Source organism: Protopterus annectens, chromosome 8.part1 (assembly GCF_019279795.1).
Source record: "Protopterus annectens isolate FY-2018-M chromosome 8.part1, PAN1.0, whole genome shotgun sequence".
Classification (NCBI taxonomy): Eukaryota; Metazoa; Chordata; order Ceratodontiformes; family Protopteridae; genus Protopterus; species Protopterus annectens.
In genome coordinates, this window is record NC_056742.1 from 371,775,081 (window position 1) to 371,793,387 (window position 18,307).

General features: G+C 44.4%; 1 protein-coding gene across 1 annotated transcript in view; it reads left to right on the forward strand.

Moving 5' to 3' along the window:
- Window positions 1-18,307, forward strand: part of SEPTIN7 (septin 7) — a gene marked incomplete in the record, with an annotated part of 1,430,755 nt that overhangs the window by 771,949 nt on the left and 640,499 nt on the right. Inside the window, 1 exon segment of the mRNA XM_044081947.1 lies at window positions 12,241-12,375. Coding sequence (XP_043937882.1) covers window positions 12,241-12,375 — 135 coding nt within the window.

Genomic DNA, 18,307 nt, shown 5'->3' on the forward strand with positions numbered 1-18,307 from the left:
TTCCTTAAAGGAGCGTGGCTCCTTATTTAATAGCCCATCCTGTGCCCCTTGGGACCTGAATATGGTTCTAGCTTCTTTAACTGCCCGCCCCTTTGAACCAGCAGCTACTTGTGATATAAAATTTCTATCTTGGAAAACCGCCTTTTTGGTGGCAATAACCTCTGCCAAGCGGGTTTCAGAGCTTCAGGCTCTCTGTTCTAATCCTCCTTGTTTGACTTTTCACAAAGACAGAGTGTCCCTCAAGTTAAATCCCTCTTTCTTGCCCAAGGTAGCATCCCCCTTATGCATTCAACAATCCTTGGAGCTCCCTGTGTTTTTTCTCAAATTCTCCAAATAGCGCAGAATATATTTTCCATCAGTTGGATGTTCACAGACAACTGCATTTTTATTTAAGTAGGACCAATCAGACACAAAAGTCAGATCAGCTGTTTGTGTCCTTTGCGGAAAATAGGTTGGGTCAACCGGTGGCTAAAACCACCATAGCCAAATGGATTAAAGATTGCATCTCCTTCATTTATTCACGGTCCGGCAAAGAGCTACCCTTCCCAGTCAGGGCTCATTCTACCAGGGCAATGGCTACTTCTGTAGCATTCCACTCCAAATTATCGATTGATGATATCTGTGCGGCCGCTGCCTGGACTTCTCCGCACACCTTCATTTCTCATTACAAGATAGATGTGGCTTCTCGAGGTAGAACTTCCTTTGGTTCCACAGTTCTCAGGAGTGTTTTCCAATGAGCCACCCGGGATTTAGGTGCTAGGGACGCTATCCCATCAGTTATGAATGTAGGCGAGATAGGATCCCATTACATCTTTTAGTTATGTACTTACCATAGCTTCGGATGTATGGGATCCATCTACTTACATTCATCTCCACCCTCCTTCCCCCTTCCCATTGGATTTAGAGGGAATGTTGCTACTTACTGAGTTTTTCTCTTGAAGGACTTTAGTTTGTTACAGTTGCTGGTATGTCTCTGTGTCTGGATATAGGTATGAAAGCGAACAAACAAGATCCGGGGAAGCAGGCGTGGTGCATTCTGGGATAAGGGGTAGCCCAGCCAATTAGAGACTTCATTCTAGTATATAGTGGCCGAGTCGGAGCCGATGGATTGGCTCCGAACCCATCAGTTATGAATGTAGGCGAGATGGATCCCATACATCCAAAGTTATGGTAAGTACATAACTAAAAGTTAAGATGAGGGAGATCTTTAAATGGGATTGCTCCCAGGTGTCAGAAATTCAAAAAAGATATGACCTTCTGCAGATGGATTCCCCTTCTCCATCTGCAGTTCCCCCTGTGCTACCAGCTTTTTTAGATGCCTTTTCAGCAGCTTCTGAGTGCCATGATTCCTAGCCTCCTGACCCTAAAAGGTCAGACAGGCTTTATAAGGTGCCAGAGGATTCCAAATTCCTGTTTAAATGTCCCTCTGCAGACCCTGCTACTATTTCTGTGTCTGCCAAGGCCTCTAGGATGTAGCCTTCCACTTCCCTTCTACCCTCAGACATGGAGAGGGTGGGGAAGAAAGTCTATTCTTCAGCAACTTTGACATTTAGAACCATGAACTACCAGACCCATATGGTAAAATACTTTTTCGCCCTTCTCTCTGACTCCAGTAGGCTAATTTCAGAGCTTGCAGAGTCTCCTACTAAGGCTCAGTTGTCCTTCATTCTGAGCTTTTCCACTAAAGTCACACGCCATTCAATTAAGTGTAGCTACAATTCAGTGGAGGCATCTGCCAGAGCTGCTGCTTCAGAATCTGTTCTCATGAGTTCCTCCTTGGCTCAGACTGCAGCTCTTGCCAGATGACATAAAGGCTAAAATTATGGATGTACCCCTTGAAAACAAGGCCTTGTTTGGTGCTTCAGCTGCATAACTTTTTAAGTCTTTACAAGAAAAGGGCAGAGAGCTACAAGACCTAAAACACACTGTCCTCAGATTTCAAAGGAACTACCCCTCTAAAACCCCCTTTGTAAGGAAACCTTCCAGAATTCAGTCTTCCAAGGGTTAAATTTACTGGGAAGCAATACTCAGCCAAGTCCTCAACATCTTCTCCCGGTGCTCAGAAGCAGCCCTTTCCAATCAAGCCAGGTAGTCTGTGACTACCAACCTACTTGCAGCCAGACCCGTCTTATCTTGCATCTTTCTGTTTCTCTCCCTGCTTGAAAACAGATGACCCAGGACTCTTGGGTCCTCCCAATCCTCCTTCAAAGGATACTTCATGGTGTGGAAGACTCCACCTTCCTTCAGGGGTATTCCACAACCCCCAAAAGAACAGTTGGATTACTTTCCCCAAGTAATTTTCAGTCTTCTTTCTCAGGGTACCATTCAGGGTGTGCCACCTTCCCAAATAGGGAAAGGGTTTTACTCCATGATGTTCTTGATTTCCTGGAAAGATGGCCCCTGGAGGCCCATCCTAGACGTGTCACACCTAAACACCTTACTGAAGGCTCCCACCTTTTGCATGCTGTACTTGAACACACTACTTCTCGTCCTTCCTCAGGCCTACATGGTATCTCTGAACATAAAGGATACTTACCTCTACATTCTTATTCATTCTTGGGTCAAGAAGTATCTTCGATTTGCTATTGCTTCCTCACATTTTCAATTCTCTGCCTTGCCTTTTGCGGCTCCATGGGTTTCACAAAATGCTTAGCTCCTGTCATAGCCTTTTGCAGACTTAGGGGTATTCAAATTTTCCCGTACCTTGACGATCTTCTTCAGACACCCTTAAAGAGAATCTGCTCTTCATGGTGTCTCTGCTGGAAGGTCTAGAATTCACAATCGGCTATTAAAAAAACTGGTGTGGTTCATTCACAAGACCATGTATTTGTAGGATGCAGAATACAGCCAGGATATTGGCTTTCTTACCTCCCCAGAAGGTTCTCTGTCTCCTTGTCTACTTCAATGCCCTCATGCCTCTTCAGTCCCTGACTGCCAGGGAGTTCCCTACCTCTTGGGCTTTAGGGCATCCACTGTCCCCATGCTGCCTCTAGTCAAGCTGCACATGAGGAAATTCCAGTGATACCTCAGTTCGATATGGATGCCACATGCTCATCTAATGGAGTTTATTCCCCTTCTTCCCTACTTGAAAAGGAACTGAACTGGTAGATTCAGCAGGTTACCTTGAATCCAGGCCTACCCTTGCAGCTGCACTTTCTCACTCAAGCTGTTCGCGGACACATTAGACTTGGGATGGGGAGCAACTCTGGTATCCTGGAAGGTTCAAGAAGTGTGGTCTCCCTCCCAAAAGAGGGAATGCATAAACATGAGAGATGAAAGCCCTAATGTTCACTCTGCAAATTTTCAAACCTCCTCTTCCAGGCACCCTAAAGTGGTTCACAGGTAACGCCACAGTCCTTTGGTACGCCAACAAGCAGGGAGGAGCCAAGTCTTATCTCCTGTGCAGACTGTCTCTCCAAGCTTGGGAGTTGGTCTCTGTCAACTCACCCTCCAAGCAGTCTGCATTCCTTCCATTCAAAATGTTGTGGCAGGCACATTGAGCAAGTCCATGACTCAATCCCACAAATGGATGTTAAGCAGGGATGTGTTTCTGGCCATTGTCCATCAGTGGGGTACGCCTTGGGTAGATCTCTTTGCCTTCCCCTATGAACAGACAACTTCCAAAGTTTTGTGCCAGAGTTGACGAGCCTCTGGCATGGAAGGTGGATGCCCCCCTCTTTCTCTTGGAAGGGAATGCTTCTCTATGCATTCCACCCCTTCCCGCTTCTCCAAAAAGTCCTGTTGAAGATCAGATAGTAGCAACCAAAAGTCTTGTTGGTGACTCCCTTTTGGTTAAGGCAGTATTGGTTGTTGTTCCTCCTGCACTTAGCCAGGGGCAGTCATCACAGGTTACTCCAAAGAGTGAACCTACTCTAGAGAATGCATCTCTAATACATCCACAGATATCAACCTTGCAACCGACTGTGTGGGTGATAAGGTTTTGTTCCCTTTCAGACACCTTTTCTCTGAGGATGTGCTGCTGCAAGGAGGCCAGAAAATCCAATACTAGGAAATCCTATATTTCCAAATTGAAAAGGTTTTCCATCTGGTGTTTTTCTAAGGACCTATAACCACTGCTGCTGGATGTTCCAGTGGCTCTGTCTTACCTGTGTGAATTATTGGAGTGGATCGTCATACTCTTCAGTAAAAGCTAATTTCAGCAGTCTCTGCCTGTCTACCTATGATTCCTCCCTTGGCTTCAAGGCTGGAAGTTAAACTTTTCCAGAAAGGCATCCTTCATATCAGACCACCATGGAAACCAGTTCCTCCTCCTTGGGATCTAAATTTTGTTCTAGAGAAACCTACTTTGGCCCCTTTTGAACTAGCAGTTGTTTCTTGTCTTTAGCATTGCACTTGGAAAACAGTTCTTATGGCCATCACCTCTGCAAGAAGGGTTTCAAAACTTCAGGCACTGAAGGTGTCTTTCCCTTTGCGGTTTTCCACAAAGATAGGGTCTCCCTACGCACTAATCCCTTCTTTATGCTCAAGGTGGTGAATGAGTTGTCACTCACAGTCCATTAATCTGCCCACCTTTTTCCCATCTCCGCAATCCTCTAGTGAGAGGATTTTACACACATTGGATGTGCATAGGCAACTCAGATTTTTATTTAGACAAAATCTAGCCTATTAGGAAATCTGATCATCTTTTTATTTCCTATCATCCTAGGGCTATGGGTAGGCCTGTTTACAAGCAGGCTACCTCCACTTGGATTTCCAAAACCATTTCCTTTTGCTGTGTGTGTCATGGGAATAGTCTTGTTTCCCCAGAAAAGGCACATTCTACTAGAGCTATGTCCTCTTCTGCTGCTTTCTTCAAAGTTCTGGACACCACCTCCATATTAGAAGCAGCTATTTGGTCTTCTGTATACACTTTCACAAAACATTATAAGTTGGATGGCATTTCCAGGTCTAGAGATGGTTTTGCAAGGGCTGTCCTGCAGGGGTTTGTAGATGGTGCTACTGCCCGTCCGACCAGTTCTTCTGGTTGAGCTGTGGTATTCTCCCTCATGTTATGAATACTGCAACATATGAATAGAAAGACATAGAATAGTTGTGTAAAATCTTACCATAACCATAGATGTCCTTGTCTTCTACATGTTGCAGAAATCCCCCCCCCCTTCCCCCTGATGCTTGCCTGTATGCTGATTGTGTGCTTCCTCACCTTTTTCAGGCTAGTGTTCTTCCTGGGGCATTCAGTTCTGAGGATTGGTGCGTGCTGACATCCGCTTTATACCAGACATCACTTTATGACTGATGTACAACTGGATCATGTGCGACATCACATGTACCCTACAGAAGCTTTAGACTTTTGTATACTGTCCGGACGTATGAGTCAGTTGACTGTGAACCCTCCCCCAATGTTACGAATAATGCAACATATGAATAGAAGGACATTGAAATTGACAGTCAAGCACTACAATGGAGTACCATTAACCAATGCTCCACCAAAGAAATGTATCAAAATTTCCTTTTTTTTTTTTTAAATTTAAAAGCATAGCCCTCTAAAATAATATGTCTTAATGTATGGTCAAGGGTGATTCATATTTTTACTCATAATGTAAATATGAATACTGCAACGTAATAGAAGAGAAAGACATCTATGCTTATGGCAAGATCTTACACAATTATTCTTTCTCATTTGAAGTATTTATTTATTTTACCAGGTGCTTTGGATGTCCTTCATGGATGCATCTGCAGTCATAACAGCTGGGTTGTCCTGTCGTCAGGCAGCCCTTCAGTCGGCCGGATTCCAAAGTCCGGGTCCGGCTTCGGCTGATGTCGCACTTCACCCGACGTCATCTCTGTTGGTCTTCGGGTATAAAAGCATCAGCCGACGCCATTTTCCTTAGTCTTTCTTGCCGCGTGGCGCCCGAAGCAGAAGCTGTTCGCAAGTGCCGGTCGGTCGGATCCAGAGATTATTTCTACCGAATACTACTTCGAAGACTTCTAAAGCTAAGTACCCCGTTGGGGACTCTTTCTTGCCTCAGCCGATGTCAGAAAAAGTTAATAATTGTTTAACCTGTGGGAAACAAATACCTCATAAAGATTTCCACTCTTACTGTCTGCCTTGTTTAGGCCCAGCCCACAACGTAGCAGCCTGTTCGGCCTGTGCTTCCTTCAACCGACGAACGCTTAGGCGTCGGTCGGAGTTTGCAGAACAGTTTTTCGGTTCTGATTTTGCGTACATTATGTCGTCGGATCCTCCGACTACACTTTCTGCCAAAAAACGCAAAGATAAAGACCGACACTCGCGGTCCGCGGTTTCGGCGAAACCATGCTTAAACAAACGCGAGTGACTCGGTTTCGGCCGAAACCGAGAAAACTGATCAAAGTACAGCTGAATCTATCTCTACAGCTGAGGCCCCTGCTACAACTCTTGAACCAACCTCAGAAGTTTTATCCACTACGGCGGCTGCCAATGACTTATCAGACACCACTCCCTTGGATGTCTCTACCCCAGCACGTGGTGCTGCTAGGCCTCCAGCAGCCATGTCCATTAAGGCCTTCGCCAGGGCTAAAGCAGCCAAGACTTCTAAGACAGTGCCTGTTAAACCCCCCTCCACCAGGCCGCCTTCTAGTTCTCAAATGCTTACTTTGGCAGAAGATTTAATTTCATTAATTAGAGGATCTCAATCTCACCCAGACAGGGCCTCTCAGCCCCCAGAGAAGAGACCTAGGGCAGAGCCCCCTGAGCCAGTGTCCTCTGATGATTCGGCTGATGAATCAGACATAACTGACCAGCCAGAGGCCCCTTTCTCCAATTTTGAAGATTCTGATGCTGAAGAATCTATTCCAGCTGCTTCTCCTCCAGAAGAATTCTCCTTTGGGGAAACCTTACATGCCATGCGAGAGCATTTCCAATGGCAGCAACAAGATTTTTCAGATTCCAGAAAAAGACTTAGAACCTTTCTGCGCCTTCCACAGCACAGGCCCTTAGCTATACCTCCTATTCTCTCTGTGGTAGATGATGCTTTCAATGATGTCTGCTCTGCTCCAGATTCATTACCCCCAGCCCCTGCCAAACCAGACAGATTTTACAGGGTGCCAGATACTCATCACCACCTTTACAAGGCCCCTCTTGCAGATCCCGAATCTATATCCCAGGGTCCCAAGGCAGTAGCCGCGACCATAGCTAAAAACCCTATTCCTTCTGAAAGGGAAGCAAGGTCATTAGACAGATGGGGTAAAAAGGTTTACACTTCAGCTACTCTCTCAGCTAGAGCTTTAAACTGTCAATTTCACATGATACAATACCAAGAGTTTATGATTGATCAGTTAACTAAAAAACTAACCACTGATGAATCTCTTGACAAGAAATATGTATTAGAAATGGTAAATAGCATACAACAGGTTAGTAACCATTCCTTAAAATGTGGCTATGATGCACTGGAGGCTTCATTTAGATCAGCCACGACTGGCACAGTGATAAGAAGACATGCATGGCTAAAGGAGCAACCTCTACCGGATCATGTTAAAGCTAAGTTGCTAGATGCTCCTATGGATAAGACAAGTTTGTTTGGTACACCTGCACAGCAGGTTATAAAGAAAATGGAAGAAAAAGCAAAATTAGTTCAAACGGTTAAAGATTTCCTGCAGGTTCAACCCCCAAGGTTTAGCAGGAACTGGCCTGCCAAAATTGCTCCTTTCCTGACTCCACAAGATTTCAAAGGGGCAGGAATAGACGTTCCAGAGGCAGAAACCAATCTAGAGGTGGTGCCTACAGAGGGCGACAGTGGCAAGGTAACAACAGAGGCTCAGACACAACCACTGCCACTACAACAGCACAGCCACAGTGACTTAATCCTAAATCCGCCTACCAGGGAACAAATAGCAGCTCCTCTAGGCGGAAAGTTAACCTTATTTTCAAAGAACTGGCACCACATAACAAAAGACAAGTGGATTTTACAAACCATAGATCAAGGTTACCGATTCCACTTCCACACTTTACCAGTCAAAGAGGAATGCCAAATCTACCTCCAAATCAAAAAGCAGAAGCTCTAAAACAGATAATGGAGTTAGCAAACATGAGAGCTATGGAAAAAGTACCAACAGCAGAGCAAGGAAAGGGGTTCTACTCCAGACTATTCCTAGTTCCAAGAAAGGAAAAAAGTTGGAGACCAATTCTCGACCTGTCCACCTTAAATACATACATCATTGTACCAAAATTCAAAATGCTGACCCTACAGCAACTTCTTCCCATGCTGGGCAAGGAGTGTTGGCTGGTAACTCTAGATCTCAAGGAGGCATACCTGCACGTCCCTATTCGACCAATCTGCAGAAGATACCTCAGATTTCTTGCAGGATCAGAGCACTATCAATTCTCAGCATTGCCTTTTGGCTTATCTACTGCCCAGAGTATTCACAAAATGCCTGGCATCAGTAATCGCCCATTGCAGACTACAGGGAATTCAAATTTACCCATACCTGGACGACTGCCTGCTACAAGGGGACAACAAAAGCAAGTTGACAACAGATTTACAACGGGTCATTTACTTGCTACAAGCACTGGGATACACAGTCAGTTTACAAAAGTCAAGGCTGATACCATCCCAAACAAGGACATTCTTGGGAGCGGAATTGGACACAGTAAGACAAATGGCATTCCTAACTACAGAAAAACAAAAAGAACTCCCTCTTTACTTCTTGGCACTAACAAAACTGAACAAGTTAACAGCAAGAAAGGTACTGCAGGCCTTGGGCTTCATGGCATCATGCATAATTTTGGTCCCATTTGCCAGACTTCATATGAGAAAACTACAGTGGTACCTAAGGAATTTATGGTCCCAGCACAGGCACAGCCTAGAAACAGAAATCCCACTAATTCCATGCATAAAACAGGAGTTCCTATGGTGGGCTCAGGCATGCCAGTCAAACCCAGACCTTCCCTTTCGCAGAGGTCAACCAAGCCAGAACATCACAACAGACGCTTCAGACCTAGGATGGGGGGCCCACATGATGGACAAACGCGTGCAAGGATTGTGGACTCAGGATCAACTTCACCTGCACATCAACCTAAAAGAAATGCTGGCAGTAAAACTGGCAATCCAAAAGTTCAGACCATTTCTCAAAGAGGGCCAGTTGATGATAAGGACAGACAACACCACAGTCATGTGGTACATCAACAAACAGGGAGGCACTCATTCATACCCCCTATGCAGACTGACTTTGGAACTGTGGAACCTGGCACTCAGCTACAACATCCAGCTACAGGCAATATTTGTACCAGGAAAAGAAAATACTCTAGCAGACATATTAAGCAGAACCACATCAGATGCCCACGAATGGCACCTGCACCCGGACATCTTCAAGACCATCACAAAGAAATGGGGAATGACTCAGATAGATCTATTCGCATCACCCCACAATCACCAGCTTCAAAAATTCTGCACAAGGACATTCCACCCATTAGCATGGAAAGTGGATTCTCTCTCCTTCAGCTGGAAAGGCCTAACAGCATATGCATTCCCACCTTTTCCTTGATACACAAAGTATTACTAAAAATCAAGGAAGAACAGCCAAGGATAATCCTGATAGCTCCAAACTGGCCAAGACAACACTGGTACCCACTGCTGAGGAGCATGTCTCGGAACAACATGTGGCCAATACCCCTGATGCCTTTGATGCTAACTCAGAACAACTACAGCACCATACATCCAAACCTGAAAACGTTACAACTGACTGCATGGAACATCACATAGCAGCAGCTAATCAAGAACTTTCCCAAAGAGTTAAAGACATTATTCTTGAAGCACGCAGACCTTCAACAAGAAGGAACTACGCTGGAAAATGGAAAAGGTTTGTCACTTGGAGTTCTGAAAGAGGAAAAGATGTGTCAAACATAGATATGCCTAATATTCTGGAGTACCTGGCCGAACTTCTCTATTCAGGCCTGTCCTACTCCTCCATCAAGATACATGCATCAGCTATTTCAACAGAATACAGCTTTGATCCACCTGTTTTTTCACACCCTTTGCTCAGACAGTTCCTCAGAGGAATCAAGAATGTAAAACCTCCAAGGAAACCACCATTGCCAACTTGGGACTTAAACTTCGTACTAGAAAAGTTGACACTATCACCCTTTGAACCAGCAGCAACAGCAGACCTACAATACCTGTCTTGGAAAACTGCTTTCCTACTGGCAATTACTTCAGCAAGGAGGGTTTCAGAACTACAGGCCTTAATGGCAGTGCAACCCTTCCTAATCTTCCACCAAGATAGAGTGTCCATGAGGACTAATCCAACCTTTATGCCTAAGGTGGTATCCAGGGTGTCCTTAAACCAGGCAATCCACCTTCCTACCTTCTTTCCCAACCCACAAAACAGAGGGGAAAGAATATTGCATACCTTGGATGTACATAGACAGCTACGCTACTACTTGGACAGAACCAAAAGCAACAGAAAGACTGACCAACTTTTTGTAGCCTATGCAACAGGAAGGGAAGGAAGAGCTATTTCCAAACAGACAATCTCCAAATGGATAGGAAATTGCATTTGATTCTGTTACTCCTTCCATGGAAAACCAATTCCACAGAACATAAGACCTCATTCTACAAGGGCAACAGCCACTACCACAGCCTTCTTACGAGTGGCAACCAAAGACATTATTGAGGCGGCTACTTGGACCTCCGTGCATACATTTGCCAAGCATTATAATTTGCCTCTATATTCCAGATCCCGAGCAGGGTTTGCCACTGCTGTACTGCAAGGGATCCTAAACACACCATAATCTTCCTTTATCCTCCTCCCCTAGTTGGCTATGGTATTCTACCCAGCTGTTATGACTGCAGATGCATCCATGAAGGACATAGTACAGTTTTGTACCTACCATAAATGTAGATGTCCGAACTGGATAGCATCTGCAGTCAGGATTACCCTCCCTCCTTCCCCTCTGTGGTACTCCTAGGGTGTTTACGCCCCCCTAATAGCTAACTGGTGGGGGGGAGTCTTTTATGGTGTATTTGTTTGTATATATGTACATACATGCTTATTGTTGTGTTTACCTATACCTTTTTTGGAAACATTGGCATTCTATCCAAAAATTTTAGCCTTCCAAGAGGGCTTCTGGCATCTGGGGCAAGAAACACTGAGGAAAATGGCGTCGGCTGATGCTTTTATACCCGAAGACCAACAGAGATGACGTCGGGTGAAGTGCGACATCAGCCGAAGCCGGACCCGGACTTTGGAATCCGGCCGACTGAAGGGCTGCCTGACGACAGGACAACCCAGCTGTTATGACTGCAGATGCTATCCAGTTCGGACATCTACATTTATGGTAGGTACAAAACTGTACTTTTCTTCTTATGTCCTTAAAAAATGATGTGGGTGAATTGTCAACTCCAAAATTGTACATAATTGTGCATTCCTTGATTGAACGTGTGTGTGGGTATCCTGCAATAGATTGGCACCCTGTCCAAGATTAGTTTCATTGTCTTACAGGCTTTGAGTGTCTAGATACGATTCAGCACTCCTGTAACAGTGAAATGTGTCAAGTGGGTATGTGAGTGAATGAGAGTGAATGTTTCCCTGTATAACACTAAGAAAAAATAGTGCCTGTAATTTAAGAGTATTTGGTAGCCCACTGATTTCTTTGAGTGGCAAACTCATTAAGGTGTAACAAATTCTGCTTCCATAAAGTTTACCAAATGGGTGGCAAAATCTTTCCATGTAGTAATACTGGTGATTGGCATTATGGTCTTGTTGGTTCCACAGGAGTAGATGGTTTCAAGTAGTGCATTAAGATGCTTAATCTTGAGGACCATAGTGTAACCCTATTGCTGTTAGAGCTGCTTTACCAACTGTGTAATGTTGAATACTACAGTCCAATTGGTAATGTGGTTTTGTTAAAGTTGTGTATTCAGTGGAGTTAAATGATTTTCCATTTTTGGCAGAATTGATGTTGATATGTAGATGACTAATTGTAGATGCCCAGACATATTCATGATATAGTATAGCATTCTGAGCTTGTAGCATTGAGGTAATGATTGCAATTGCAGGTGGCGGCATTCAGGATCATAATGATTATGATTGCAGCTGGTTGTATTTGATGTTGATTGTGCTAGTTGTTTTGTTGACTTTTGATGTGCAGTGCTGGACTGTTTAAGATAGTGTGAGAACCTCCTGCAGTGGAGGAAACGTGCCTGTAAATTTCATGAAGTGAAGGAGTAAGGCATAATCGATGAAATAATGACAACTGCATTGTCAGCTGCTCTGTTAACATTGACCATGACTTTTTTCTTTCAGCTGGCAGCCAGTCATTAATTACATTGACAGTAAGTTTGAAGACTTTCTAAATGCAGAGTCCCGGGTCAACCGCAGACAGATGCCTGACAATAGAGTACACTGCTGCCTTTACTTCATCGCTCCCTCTGGACATGGGTTAGTTCATAATTTGTTGTTCCATCTATAATGGTTTCTTATGCAGGTATCTGATAACTTGATTAACCGGTTTTAATGACTTGGGGGGGGGGGGGGCTTATTGCTAGATATGTTTAAAAATAGTGGTAAGACGTGAAAACTATTTTCATGCAGGTTTGTTTCTTTTGTGCTCAAAAACAAGAGGAACTGATTAAATTTGATGTTGAAAAAAAATTTGTCCCACCCCCAACTTTTGTTATCGTGGGAAGTTGCTGGATTTTTTCTGTAGTACCTATCAAATCTGTTTTTGTTGTGCATGTGCGCATTTGTGTGCGTGTGAGAGAGAGAGGGATATTTTCTCACTAATGTTGCCTCATCAAGTCAGTTATATTGATTTAGTGCTGTTTTAAGTTATGTACAATTTTTGAATAACAGTAGTTGGAAACTATGAAAAGTGTTGTAGGTTGGTAACAAACTATATTCCATAAAAACAGTGTATAATGCCAGAACAGTCCTAGATAACATCAGGAAACCTCTTCAGTAGGGTCTCTGCTCGAGTCCATCCTGTCTTTCATTCAGATTCAGCATTGCACTGTAACAGTGCATACTGAGAAACAACCTGGAAGTGCATGCCTTGCCCCAAAGCTTGCCAGTTCTTTTCTGCTATGTACACACTTCTAGTCTCAATATCACAGTATGGAAAAACTTCCTTGGTAAGCTTGAGGCATAGAATCCTTCAGTATGGGTGCATCTATCATACTGAGTTGAGACCTGAACTTAATACTTGTAGATGTAAAAAGGAGGAACTGTTAGCCCGTCTTGATACTTGGAAAATAGAAGTGGTCATTGCACCATAGAAATCTTTCCAAATGTTTCTCTAGGATCAGTCTGTAGACATATCTACTGTGACCTCTTCATATTTGGATTAGTAATTGCAACACCATGCTGTGTGTGCTATTGATATATTTAATATTAAAGCTGATGCAATGCATGACACATTTGCAGTGAGACTTCTGCAGGTAAAGATATTTAGTGTTATCCATGTACCAGTCAGTTGCATTGACATAATTTTTATTACTGTAAATATTTCAACAGTTGCACAAGACTGAACTTATTACCTTCATATGAAATAAAAGCTCAGAGCTGGATGAACAAAATGCTGCTTGACAGATTATTAAGATGGTGGAAGTTGTTTACAAAAATTATTTATTGTGAGTTATAAAATCCAGATTAATATCTGAACACCAATGAGTGGTACAACTATAAAGATTTGTTTGTGCTGAACAGGTTCAGTTCTTGTGGTTGTACAGATGCAAACATCTATATGAATTGTGAGGAGATAACTTCATTCTGTCCAAATGTTTGGCAAGCAATACCCAGAGCTCCAGTTAAGGTAACAAGTTAGTGCCTTCTACAGGGATCAGCCAGAGGCTCCTGTGTATAGCTCCAGTATTTTTTGCAACACTGTCAAAAAGGCTAAGGAAATGGAGGCCAGACATAGCTCACACACTGGAGGTAAGATTATCGCCAAAATGACATTTCAGTTTTCCTTTGCAGTGATCTTAATTTGGAATAGCAAGAGCTAATGTTTGCAATCATCCTAAACTATAAAGGATGATTTGGGGCTTAGAGGAGGTGCATCCCCAGCAGTCACCTCAGAGGGAAAGTTTGTAATTTGGTATAAGCACTGCATCATTTAATGCTAGTCTCTTGGCTAGAGCATGCTTACCACTGAACACTTGGAACTGGGCAGTCTTTACTCTTACACCAGCCCTACCCTTAGTTCCAGCATGGCTTCAGGTCTTTTCACGCCAAGGTCTGCAGTTTGAGCTCAGACTTGCTGTTTAAAGACTAAAGGGATCTGTTCATGTCAGGTTGAGACCTGGACTCTGCGTGCATCTCTTAAGCTATCACTCAGACATTGGCAGTTATGTCCATGGATGCTGGTGCTGTGACATCCAGCACCCTGCATCACCTACCATTCATATGTTTGACCCTGTACACAATGACTGTCATAGGCACATCTCGTTTGGTGGTGGTGGATTGGAAAAATTTCTTCTGCTTCCTTTCAGGCTTTGAGATGTCAAGAAGACACAGAGGCCGTTATCTTGAGGATGGACAAGTAAACCCCTTCCCCAAGAGCTTCCCACCTGTCTTTACAAAAAAGTCAGAGGCAAGAGCTTCTCACTTGTCTTTACAAAAATGCCCGAGGTTGACTAAGTCCTTATGGACTGATATTTGGTCCTCATTTCTTCAACCTTAGAAATGCCTAAATAAATATTTGGGAATGAAGGTGGAGGAGCCTTATATAATCTGTGTATTTCACCATCATCAAGGATACCTTCTGTACTGCTTAGAAGAGTCCAGATTTTGCTTCTTTGACTTCCAAGAAGGTGGCTGCCTTTTAATAAGCTCTAGGCTGTGGATTGAAATTCCTACTAGACATTCCAGGCCGGACTCCTGTTTGATCTGTTGTGAGCAGCACAGGAACTAGAGACCACATTATGCAGTAATTTTGCTTGCAGAAAAGGAGTGCAAGCCCTTGAACACTGTGGGAAATTGAGTAGTTTCATGTGCCATGTTGGAGTAGATCCTTCAGCTGTTTGTGCCATCTGTCCAGTTTCCAGTCCTTCCCTAGTGGATGAACAATTGGAAATGCCCTTTGGTCCTCCCTGAGTCTGAGGTTATGAAGAAAATGGCCTTTACCTTATCTGCATCTTCCGTAGTGGGTTGCTGTGTCACTGGTATAACTTTGACTGTATTGACAGTGTTGCTAGGGCAATAGTCTTTAACATATGTTTTGACTTTCTGCTGTTTAGCAGGAGCTGTCCAAATCTATCTTGTATGGTTTGTGTAAGGAGAATGTTTGATCTGAAGTAGTTAACTTCATTTTATCTGCAACCTGTGGGTATATGGCTCCGTATCGGATCCGAGCCGGCAACTTTTTTATTAGCATCTGCTCAGAGCTCCTCCCCTTACCCATAATGCCTTGCCATCTCCTATCTTCCCTCAGATCTCGTTTGCCACACCAGTAATGTGATTGTGGTCTTTGCTGTGAGCTCAGGGATAGTAAGTGGTATTTTTTCTGGTATCTAGTGTGTGTTTGAGTAATTTTTTTCCCTTCCTCCCCTTGTTTAGTGTCTTGCTTGTTTGTTGGTGTTTAAAAAAAAAAAAAAAAAAAAAAAGTTTTGTAGAGTAGTAGTAGTTAGGCCTGCCCTTCCCCTACCTGTGTTTGTATGTGGTTTTTCTGGTAGGTAGTGTTTGTACTTTTGGGTACAAGACTGTGGCTGATCAGCCAAAGCCTGTTTTCAAAAACTGTACAGTGTGTGATCATAAGCTCTCCCCGGCTGATGGTCACACTCTGTGTGCATGTGTAATTTGCTTGGGAGTGGCACATTTGTCCACTCAGTGTGCTATCTGTTCTGGTTTTAATCCGAGGGCCCTTGGGGATCGTAAGGCTAAGTTAGTAGCCAAAGGCCTTCTCCCTGCTGCATACTGGAATCTGCCTCGGCCTCGCTGTCTAGTGTTCCACCTCCCACCCAGACAGGGACTCAACCTCCCTCTTCTTCTGGTGATGGGTCTTCTAAAGACAAATCTTCAGTCAGCATGGCTGACAAAGAAAAAGAGAAAGAAAAAGATGAGAGCCCTACCCTTTGGTCTCACCACAGCCCCAAGGGTGTTCACCAAGGTAATGGCAGTTGTAGCAGCTCACCTGAGGCTTCATGGTATTCAGGTGTTTCCATACCTGGACAACTGGCTCTTCGCTGTGCGCAAAAAGCATCACTTGTGTCTGACCCGAGATTATTTCATTCGGTTGGCAGATTTACTGGGAATTACAGTCAATGTTCACAAATCCCAATTGTAACCAGTACAAGTTATAGACTTCATTGGGGCACGGCCAGACACTTTGCAGATGAAGGTATTCTTAACTCCAGACAGGATCCTACACCTCAGGTGCCACATAGCTCAGATAGCGAACTCCAAGTCTCCAAAGGCGAGCAAGGTTCTCCGGGCTCTGGGCTCCATGTCTGCTGCCATATCGATTTTCCTTTGTGTGCGCCTTCACATGTGGGTTCTTCAATGGACTCTGGCTGTTCAATGGTCTTGGCTAGACCTGCCCATGTAATTTCCGATCAAGATCAGTCATCTGCAGGACGTCTCTTCTTTGGTGGTTAGGTTCACTGGAGAAATCAAAAGGACGCCCCTTCGCGTCATCTCCAGTTCAAGCCACAGTGACCACAGACGCCTCCCAGCTCGGGTGGGGGGGGACACGGTTTGGGAAGGACAGACCAAGGCACGTAGTCCCAGTCAGAGACCAAGTTGCACATAAATGTTCTAGAGAGGAGGGCAGTGCTTTTAGCATTGGAATCCTTTCACACAGTCCTCCCTCTCTGATTGATTGCAATTCAGTCAGACAACATGTCGGTTGTCTGGTATATCAACAAGCAGGGGGGAACCAGACCCTACCCCCTATGTTGCGAGGCCATGAGAGTGTGGAAATAAGCGATTTCCACCGGTCGGTTTCTGATAGCAACGCACATCCTGGGGTGCTCCAACATTTTAGCGGACAGATTGAGTAGGGCCATTCTGATGCCGTATGAGTGGTCTCTGAAATGGTCAGTAGCGGAGGAGATCTTCCTTGCATGGGGACAGCCTTGCTGCGATCTCTTCGCATCTCCTTCCAACGTGAAGTGCAGCAAGTTCTTCGCTCAGATTCCCTCACCAGGGGAAGTCCCCAGAGGTGCTCTAGTCCATACTTGACCCCCCGGGCTTCTGTATGCTTATCCACCATTGCCATTCATTCCGAAGTTTCTTCAGAAAGCTTGCCAACTACGGTGCAAAGTGATCCTCATTGTCCCGTTCTGGCCTCGTCAGGTTTGGTTCCCATTCCTTTGGTCTCATCTCTTAGCTCCCCCGTGGGTTCTGGATCCCTGCCTGGATCTAATCTCCCATCCGTTAGGGGGGCACGTCTGCCCGATCTGGGCAGGCTCAAGCTGACAGCCTGGTTGCTCCAGTTCCGTTAATTGCCAGGACTCCTGGTCTTTCATCCCCGGTAATGGCTTCTCTTAGACTCCCCTAGGAAACTTTATTGCAGTAAATTGAAGTGCTTTTCCATTTGGGCTTCATAGAGAAAAATAGATCCCTTTACAGCCCCTGTTCCAGCGGTGTTGGATTTCCTGTCTGGTATCTTTCAGCAAGGAGCTACAATTGGCAGGTATTTCCAGTTTTCACGTTGGTGAAGACAACATGGCCTTAGCCTCCTCTAAGCTGTGTAAGGCTTTTCTTAAAGGTACTTTTCTGTTACCTCCACCTGTCAAGGATTCAGTTCCTCCTTTGGGACCTTACATTTGTTTTACAGGCATTGGTGGCTCCCCCTTTTGAACCCGCACCTTTGGTGTACTTGAAATTTTTGTCCTGGAAGACCGCTTTCCTAGTCGCCATTACATCTGCTAGGAGGGTTTCTGAGCTTCAAGCTCTGTCTGCCGTGCCTCTGTATGTAGTCTTCTGTAAGGATAGGGTCTCCCTCCGTACTAACCCTTCCTTCTTACCTAAAGTGGCATCTGAAGCAAGCATAAACCAGTTCATTAATCTGCCCATATTCTTTCCTAACTTCCAAAATAAAGGTGAATACAAACTCCATTTGTTAGATGTTCATAGACAGCTTTGTTTTTATCTTCATAGAACGAAGTCTTTCCGCAATACTGACTAATTGTTTGTTTCCTTTTCCAAAGCATTTATGGGAAAAGCCATTTCTAAAGTTTCTTTGGCCAGATGGATCACTCTTTGTATTTCACATGCCTACAAAGCAAAAGGTTCATCTCCTCCTGGTATTGTTAAGGCTCACTCTACCAAGTCCATGGCGACTTCTGCTGCTTTTTGGTCTAGGGTGCCTTTGGACGATATTTGTGCAGCAGCGACCTGGCCCAATTCACATACCTTAATTTCCCATTAC